Source organism: Tamandua tetradactyla, chromosome 21, assembly GCF_023851605.1.
Source record: "Tamandua tetradactyla isolate mTamTet1 chromosome 21, mTamTet1.pri, whole genome shotgun sequence".
Taxonomy (NCBI): domain Eukaryota; kingdom Metazoa; phylum Chordata; class Mammalia; order Pilosa; family Myrmecophagidae; genus Tamandua; species Tamandua tetradactyla.
In genome coordinates, this window is record NC_135347.1 from 20,848,941 (window position 1) to 20,858,712 (window position 9,772).

At 35.9% G+C, this 9,772-nt stretch overlaps 1 protein-coding gene across 3 annotated transcripts in view; it reads left to right on the forward strand.

The window, feature by feature from the left end:
• PJA2 (praja ring finger ubiquitin ligase 2) overlaps window positions 1–4,648 on the forward strand; it is a 71,848-nt gene extending 67,200 nt beyond the window's left edge. For all 3 annotated transcript variants that reach the window (XM_077139010.1, XM_077139011.1, XM_077139009.1), the window contains one exon: window positions 1,575–4,648. In XM_077139010.1, the coding sequence (XP_076995125.1) occupies window positions 1,575–1,700 (126 nt within the window). In that variant the 3' untranslated portion in view covers window positions 1,701–4,648. The remainder of the gene's footprint in view (window positions 1–1,574) is intronic.
• Window positions 4,649–9,772: the final 5,124 nt, after the last annotated feature.

Consider the following 9,772-nt stretch of genomic DNA (forward strand, 5'->3'; position numbering starts at 1 on the left):
TTGTAGTTGTATGGCCTTGAATTATAAATAACTTTGGCATAACCCTGGTTAATCTCTTCACAGGAAAGAACTTTGTTAAAGCCCTTCTTTGTTTCCTGTAGGGAAAAGTTCCCCAAAGTATAATTCTTTATCACCTTCAACAACATGATTTGAACTTCCCTTCAGTCAGAGAGAGCTCTTTGGGGATGAAAGACCAGATTTACGAGGGGATACTCTAACTACCATATGACATCATCCATATGATCTTTCATTGGTCCTAAAATATACTTTCAGTACAACTCTTCCTGTCTTCTTGCCTTCCCTTGCAGGTCTATGGTTGATTCGTTTTGCTGTTTAGAAGACATCTAATTCCCCATATCTATTTGAAAGAAATGATGTGGCTTGTAAAGAATGTCTGAGGTCCATCTCCTTTGACATTTCTGTGCTTAACTAAAGTGAGGCTTTAGTATATATAAGTAAGCTTCTAGGGGGAATGATTTGATGAGATAAATATGTGAATTGATTAGGTCTGTGGTTTCTCTAACATATACATGATAGGTTAAATAATAATGATAATTCAATTCAGGTAATTGTTGAGCTGAACTGTGACCTCATTGGAGACATGCACTGTAACTCCTTGCTTCACACTCTGCAGCAGCACCTGGACAGATCGTAGATCATAGGAGGCTCTTAATTAAGAGTCAGCAAGTGATAGATGAGTGACCTAAAGATGCAAACATGAGTAAGAGACACTCTTTACTCTCAAAATTCTTAGAGTCTGATTGAAGTGAAGGGGAAATAATATATAATTTTTCTCTGTTTTATGGGTTTTGTTCTAGTTTGCTAGCTGCTGGAATGCGATATACCAGGAACCAGAATAGCTTTAAAAAGGCAAATTTATTAAGTTGCAAGTTTCAGTTCTAAGGCTTTGAAACTGTCCCAATTAAAGCAAGTCTATAAAAATGTCCAAATGAAGACACCAACAAGAGATTATGTTCACTCAAGAAAGGCCGATGAAGTTCAGTGTTTCACTCTGAAAGAGAGTTGGAAAGGCAAATGGTGAACATGGTGATGTCTGCTAGCTTTCTCTCCAGGTTTCTTGTTTCAGGAAGCTCCCCTGGGGGCATTTTTTTCCATCTCCAAAGGTCTCTGGCTGCATGGGCTTTCTTTTGCCTTTGAAGCTTTTTCCAAAATGCTTCCTCTTTTAAAGGATTCCAGTAAGCTAATCAAGACCCACCTGGAATGGGTGGATTCGCATCTCCCTCTAATCAAAGGTTAATACCTGTAGTTGGCGACTCACATCACCATGGAGATAATCTAATCAAGTTTCCAACCTACAGTGCTGAATTAGGGATTAAAAGAAACAGCTGCCTCCACAAAATGGATCGGGATTAAAACATGACTTTTCTAGGGTACATAATCCTTCCGAACTGGCACAGGTTTGATGTTTGTTTTTAAGTTATTAAAAGGATAAACGACCATTTTTCTTTACTAAGAGGCTTGTCTCTTAAATGATCATTTTTTCTTTATTAAGATGCTTGTCTCTGGCAGTTAAAATTTTCCATTGGCTATTAACTTATTTTTTTTTCCTCCAGTCGGGAACCTGCCCTGTTTGCCGTCGTCATTTCCCACCTGCAGTTATGGAAGCATCTGCAGCTGCTTCTTCTGAACCTGATCATGATTCCCCACCTTCAAATGACAGTACTGCAGAAGCCTCCTAAATCCTAACAGTTGAAATGAGATCAGTCTATCAAAAGTAAATCTGCAAATTCCTTCTAAATCTGATGTGCAAATAATTATATATAATTATATTAAAAATGCTATATATAGTATATACCATAGTTTAGAAAGCGATTATTAACCTTTCTAAACTAAATTTAGGTTTGCAGGCGGTACTAAACATTTTCATGCTTAGTGTTGAAGCAGTGCATCCATTTTCTTTGGTTGAATATGTTAATATTAATTGTAAAGTCAAGCTTATCATTTAACTCTCTCCAGAAGAAATAGTCATCTAAGTGGCATACATTATTGGTTTTGTCTAAACCACTGCTACTAGATGATTATAATTAAGCTTTCCTATTTGCATCAAATGTGAAGACTTTGTGATCACAACAGTAGTACAATTTGTTTTCCTTGGAAATAAAAAGAATTCTAAAGCCTTCTATTCATTTGTCCCTTTGCTTTTGCTACATTAAAACCTCTTGGTTCATGATGTTGACTGTTTTTTTTAAGAAAGTTGTCTACTTTTCCATCTTTGTTTAAAATTAGGACTTTTCAGAATGCCAAACAAAGACTAAAATTCTGGCCAAAACATCACAAAATTTTAAAATCTTAGATCTGCTTCCCCTGAAATGGTTAGGTAAATTATTTAATAAAATGGTGGCTATACCCGAGTTGAGTGGCTGGTACTTTAAGTAAGGTTAGTAAAGCACATGAAGAATATAATATGCTCAGTGCTTGATACAAAGAAGTAGATTGCCTTATGAAATCTTTTCTAAATGCTTATCCAATCTATTTCTACTTGGTTAGAATTATACTTGAAGATCTGGAACACTCATGGCACATTTATTTGATAAGTAGTAGATACAGTTAGTTTAAGGTAATTTTGAGTCCAAATATTTTGGCAGGTCTGAAAAACTTGCATAAAGTATTCAAAAGTCATTCTGTTGTATCCCAAAGGAAAATCTGAAGCTTAAAAAACTAGGAGTTTAATTGCACTAACTTGTATGAAGCATAAAATTGATAGGATAAAGGACAGATTTGGCCACATCTTTTTATAATTTATCTAAATTTTGCTTTGTTATGTAACCCTTAGAGTATTTCTGAACAAGGATTACTCATATAATTGCCTAGTGACTATGTGAACAGAACTGTAACAGTTCCTTTCTTCATTTTCTTTTTTGAAAGAAAAAAAGATTCTGACATCAGATTTATCCTCTAAAAGAGTTCTGTTTACAGACTTGTACAAAAGTGAGGAAATCATCTTTTCTTATTCTTTTTATAGGAAGTTTGACACACAGAATCATCTTTGTGATTATATAACCCCAAACTAAGATTTTTACAGCTTTGTCTTTACGTGATCACACTCGGAAGGCGAGGATGTACAAATATGGGCATAATGCTTAACTTACAGATATGATTTGATTTCAACACTAAAGAATTAGGGGTGTCAGAGAATCACATTTGAGCAGTAAAATAGTAAAGCATTTAGCGAACATCCATTCATCCAAGTGTTACATCAATAATTTAGTTTGGACACATAAAAGGAATATATATATATGACTTCTTAAATGCAGAATTACATTTTATTTGTGTAATTTCTCTGAATATTTATAGGCCATCTCTTTTCCCTATTCTTAAAAATAAATGAATTTTCACTGTTGGCACATTTGAGGCTTAAATGTGAGGAACTTAACACTTGCATTCTAATTTTTGCATATATTGTAAATGTGTCTGCTATTTACAGCAAAATACTGTGTATCCTTCTATGGATAAAACAAAACTGAACATTGCATGCAGGTAATGTGGTGAATTTGTTATTTAGGGATTCTTTGGAGCTTCAGTGATTTTGGAGATGCTTACATTCAGGCCTTAATGTTGCATTAGCTAGCATGTTTTCCTTCTTATGTATATAGCCACTGTTGTATAAACTAATCTTTGCTTGTTTTCTACTCTGTGACCTTTCCATACCATATTTCATTGATGACCAGTTAGTGTCAAAGAGTCAAATCAGATTAAAATTAATTCTCATGTGTAAATTGTGGAAATTCATGGCTGGTGTGATTTTTTGTTTGTTTTCTGTTTTGTTTTTTGGTTTTCTTTTACGTAATATTGTTCAGTTGTGACACTTTAATGGTTAAACTGACATTGCTACAGATTCCTCTGTTTGTAATAAGCCACACATTATATTTAGGCAGTATTAAGGGACCTTGATTTTCTTCTCTGAGATAGCAGCTGTTCCAAAGAAAATATTTCTTCTTTACTTGTTAAGATTTAGTTATTATCTACCAGTTGTTAAAGGTTTTGGTTCCAAACTCAACTGGCAGTGTTGAGAGTTGAACGTAAGATGGCTTTGGTACTTTTTACTTTCCATCTGTTACTGTCCTTCATTCTTGACCCCCTGTTGTCTATAAATAGCTGCTATGAAGGAGGTTGGCTAAAAAATTTAGAAAAAAAAAATTGAGGTTTTAGGATGTTTGTAGTAACAAACGTATAAGCTGAAGCTGACAAGTTAAGACACTAAAATATCATTTGATCACATCTGGGATCCTTTTGAAGAAGTTAAGGATATATGAAGGTAAATTAGAAATAAGTATAGATATTAATAAAAATATTGTTTCATTTCTCTATAATATGTTATGTGACTTGGCCTAATAATTTTATTTTTTTAAGCGTATTCTTATTTCTTGTAATATGAATGTTGATATTTAAAGTTAGATCCATGTGGACTTTCTTTTGTGTTTCTTAATTGTTTATCTGTAAGCTAACTAACTTCTCAAGATTATTTGTGATCTGGATTTATATATAAGCTGTTAAATATGTATGAACTGTTAAAATGGAATGCAAGTTTTCAAGAGCCCAGGTCTAAATGTAATGATTGGTTTATTGTCCTACAACCCCAGCCCATCATTTTCTGTGTAAATTATAAACAATAAACAAGATATACTCAGTGGTCATTTCTAATAATTAATTGGGCAATCACGGCACTTGTATAATGTAACCCCATGAAGGGTTGTGGCAAAGACTGCAGCTGTTAAGAAAGTCTGGAATGAGTTCCTAAACATGTGAATTTATAGCCCTTGAACTTTTAGAGATACACATAGAGCCCAGTCATACAAAAATGGTTGATGGACTTCTTCTGCTGAAGGGAAGGAATAGGGCCTCACCCATGCCTGAGGGATTCACTAGAGCCAGGTTTCCTAGGTGGCTTCAGACTGCAGAAACCCTCAGTGTTTCAGAAAGGGGCACACCTCTCTTCAATACCTTCCATCAGACATGGGGATTTTATCAAATCCATGTGGTGAGAAAAGATTCCTTGTGGTTCCCAAAGGGTTGAAAGACCACGCATTTCAGAAGAGTCCACTGTGTGCTCTGATAGATTATGCCCAGGTTAAATTAGACAGAAAATTAATTACTTTGTTTAGAAGCTTTAGAATGTTTAGGATTTTGATTCTCCCTTAATAGAATAAATGTGTTCTAGAAAAATACAGCAGAGCCAGAAGTAGGAGTGCTGCACTTCATTGTGTTGAGATCCTTTTATAATTGTGTCTTATAATTTTCATCCAGCTGGTGCTTCTCGAGTTGGAGCCATTCAGCATGCCTACAAGGGATGGAATTAATTGTTAGAACTGAGTGTCACACAGATTTCCCTGTCAATAACAGATATTAAACTAGACAAAAAGGTCCTATCTCTTCTGTGTGGTCATCTCTTCATGTCCTTTTTCAGGCTTCACACTTATTTGAACCCTTATATAATAAAAATATTTCAAACCATCTTGTGGTTGACTTTAGTTTGCCTCTTATAATATGTTGCTAAGAAGTAAGTACAATTCTCACTCTGATCTGACAAGAGCAGGGTTCAAGGACATGCCAAGTTCAGAGTGATTCTCATGGTGATTATGGCTGGTATGCTCTGCTATTATTATGAATATTAACTTTATTAGGCAAGCATGTCACTTTGTTGTCTCTTACTGAACTTCATGGACATTGCCAATAAGCCAGCTCCATTCCTAATCTTTACTTACACCAATTATTCTTAACCTAATTGAAGGACTATATTCATCGTTATGTGTAATGTTTAACCCTTGTAAAGGTCAGTGAATTCTGATTCTTCCTCTCAGCTTTGTGTCCATTCCAGTTTTGATGAAGCATTCCTTTAACATTTTATGGCTTTGTCCAAGTTGTTGGTAATTGAATAGAATAGTATAAAATACAGAGCCTCTTCAGCATGCCACTATATACACTAAAGACCAGAAAACTTAGATCCGTTAATCAGAACTTCAGGTACAGTTGTTTAAGTAATTACCAATTCGTTTCATTGTGCTCATGATTCTTTATCTTTCCTAAAAGAACATCAAAACTGTTGATTTGTTTTGCAATTAGATGCATAGTCTATGGAAAGCCTAATCTACTAATATATTAAATCGAGAAAGGAAATGAAGTTAACTGGAAATGACTCATTCTTAGTGAAACCACACTACCACCTTTTCTTACTATTTATACATCATCTACTTAATCTCCCCTAGAATTTGATAAGTGATCAATGCTGTGCTCGTTTTTATTATTTTTGTAATCTTGCTTTTTCCCTCAAAAAATTGAAATAATATGACCTTGACAAAATCATAATCCCTCTGCTTCTGTTTCTCTAGGCTAGCCTATATTAGCTAAATTATAGGTTCGATACTACTGTCTTTGTATGGATAAAGCTTTGGAAAAAATGTTCTTCGTTGATATACGTTTCATAGGGAAATGATTTCAGTCATTGTTTTTGGCCCTACCTTTTAGGGATTGATGTACATTTCAGATAAAAATTTTAAAACATCTTAATCACCTCTAAGGTGTTGAGAGAAAACTTGACAAGGTGACTTTATCTAAATCAAAATAAATAAAATTTAATTTTCTTAATTTTACTAAAAGGCTATACATGCCTGGGAAACACTAATAAAGGTAAGAAATGTGGCAATGTGGCCATTTATTTCACCTCCTATTTTTAGTTTATAATACATAGACAGTGTCTAGTGAAAATTGGACAGGGGGTCTTATCTTTTTACAAACACACCCTCTTAGCCATTCACTCTCTGCAAGAGAAGTTCTGCCAGCCAGTATGATTTCTTTTTGTTATACACAGCATTTCTGTTTTAATAAGATGTACTTAAAGATGCATTTTTACATGTTAAGAACAATATTTATGAACGATTTACTATGTAATAGGCACTTAGATAATCTTCACAGTGAGCCTGTAGGGTAAAGTTCTTCCAACTTTACAAATTGAAAAAAAAAAAAAAAAAAAGAAGAAAGGAATCCCACAGATGCAGAAATCCCACCGATATTGACCTTTGGCTTCAACAAATAATTCCTCTTGACACTGAACAAGGTCCCTGAAGTCTGGTATTGGCAGTATCCTAAATTTGGTATCATCCCATAATGTTTGTTATTTTACTTTATATTCAGATTTAAGGCAGACGGTAGTGATGAGGAGCTTTACAATATGTGGAAAGCAAGCTCTAAGCTAAACGGAATAACAATGAATCTCCTTGGTTACAAGCCACATCTGAATGAGTAAATAGTATCCAAAAGAAAATGCTTGGAATTTTTAAAGTAAAAAGCATCTAGTGAGCTTATGAAAATGATACATTAAGACATGCCAGCCTGGCAATCTCCTTGAATCTGCTAGAAAAAAATGCCTTCACCAAATCCTATGCATTAACTATTTGTGTATCCCAAGCTGCTATCCATTAAATATGTTTGCCAAGTGCCTGCTATGATACAACTGTGAATGAGTTAAAAAAAAAAAAAAAAAAAAAAAATCCCAGCCCTCCTGCAGTATTCATTATAGTGAGGAGGCTGTACAACATGTTTACCCCCAAAGGAGCGGGATTCACTTTATACAGAGGCTTTCATCTTGGCCTAAGGAGTCCTGTGAGTGTGTGTTCACCCCGGCTAGAAACAACCAGAGAGAAAGAATAGCAAGTGCTGAGCTCCCCGAAGTGACATCAGCCACCAGCTATCCTCTAGCCCAAAGTATTTATAGCCATGTTGATAGAATTATAGATTAAAGATCTCCTACCAAGGTAACGTGCTCTTTGGCCCCCAACAGGTCATGATGTTTCATGTCTCAAAAGAATTTATTTTGTAGAGATGGACCAAATAGAATGCAGAGAAGCAAAACTTAAGTGTTTCACCTTATCTGTGTGATATTTTTATTACCTTTCCTTTCTAATCCTTTTGCTTAAAGCATTCACATATAAACTTCCGGATTAATTAGAGCACTACCCAGAAAATGGAACACAGAGCAGCATTATGTGGCCTCTGGTGCAAAATATTATATAATTTTTGGTAGGTGGGCCAGTGGACCAGGACTAGCATAATGTACCCTAAAAAAACTCTTTTACAAAGGGCTTCAGGAGGCATAAGTACTGCTGTCAAATTATTAAATTTGTCACATAGCGACTCTCACAGCAGCTGAATGAATAGATCTTACAGTTAAAGCACATGGGGCATCAAGGGCACTAAATTCTTGGTAAATGCACAATGATATTAGAACACAGCCCTTTCTGACTTGCCAGCACCATGCCAAATCTGGGCATGCCAAGGTCCAATTCTATAGTTCTACAGTTCTTTGGATTCTTCTCCCCTCCCTCTCCCATTGCTCGCTCTATAATGCACTTTCCCACAAAAAATAAGATTCTGGCTAACTTCCAAAGCTTATTTAATTCATAATGTAGGTGAAAGTTTATAGAAGAAGAGCAGAAGGCTGTATTAGATGGGTTCATCACAGTGTCTATCAAGACCATTCTACTGAAATCCCTTCTTGTCAACTGTAAAGGATCTGAGATTTTAACCTGCTTTTAAACAATTTTCATACAGTCTGACAGAATAAAACTCGAGTTATAGACAAAGTACTTTATTTCTCATGCATAGCAAGCAGCATGAACTTCATAATTCCATGAGCTTCATAATTCCATCAGCTCCCTCTGTCCCCTAAGTCCTTCAGAGATGATGCAGAGTTTGGCCCAGTTGGATGCTGCACATACAATGAGTTTGTGTCACAGTTGAGGACATGTGAACTTAGGAAACACCCATCTTGGAAGTGGGCTGCCCAACCTTTGCCCCAGAGCAGAACATTATCTTTATTATCTTGATCAGGAAATATTTTCTATAAAACGTCTTTGAAAAAATAGTCCAGAACAGAGCTGTCAGTCAGTGCCTCTTGTTCAGAAGATGTGCAGAAATGCATGAAATCTATGAAGAATTGTCTCCCAACGACCATAGTCCCCTTTGAAGAGATGGAAGAATGCAGCTTATAAAACGCCTTTTTCCTAGCTGTAGCAACAGCACTGTTGACGGGCATCTGACTCAAGGCCCATCTATTCATAGGTTGGCCAATGACCTGGTTCTAAAGATCAGGCAAGCCAATTAGGTTCTCTTACTAATTAATGTTAGTAAATAGGGAATTCCCAAAAGGAAATGAGGGGAGGGAGGGCTAAAGCAAAAGGGCGCTTGAGGAGGAATATTAAGATTATGAACCATCATGACATGCTGAAGTGATGAATCAGAAACTAAGAGCAGCTAGAAATTTATGAATTGGAGAGAATATTTAAGAGTGAATTGAAGAGGAAGCCAGCTGTGATGGGAGAGGAGGCTGAGACTTGTTTATGGTGGGACACTAGAATAAAGAAGCCCTTCTTCCCTTCCTGAGGCATTTTCTTAGTTTTTGTACCCCATCCGCCACCTACCCCAAACATGGACATCCTTTTGCATATGCCTAGTGTAATGCGCTGATGAATTGGAGCAGCAGCTGAGGTTAGATCAGAAACACTAGCAACAAAGACCTTCACTGATCTTATGTACAAACTTGCTTTGCCCGTAGGTACTCAGTTACTTGCAACTAAGGTGGGAAAATAAGGCCCCAAATAACCAGGCATTTGCTTGTGAGTTCCTGTTTCTCAGCTTCCATTTGGAGCCATTGTTAAGTTAAGAAATGACTGGGAAACAGGGAAAGAGAGACAGAGAAACAGAAGAAAAGAGAGAACAGAGTGGGAGAGCTATAAAGAGATAGAAAATGAAATCAAAT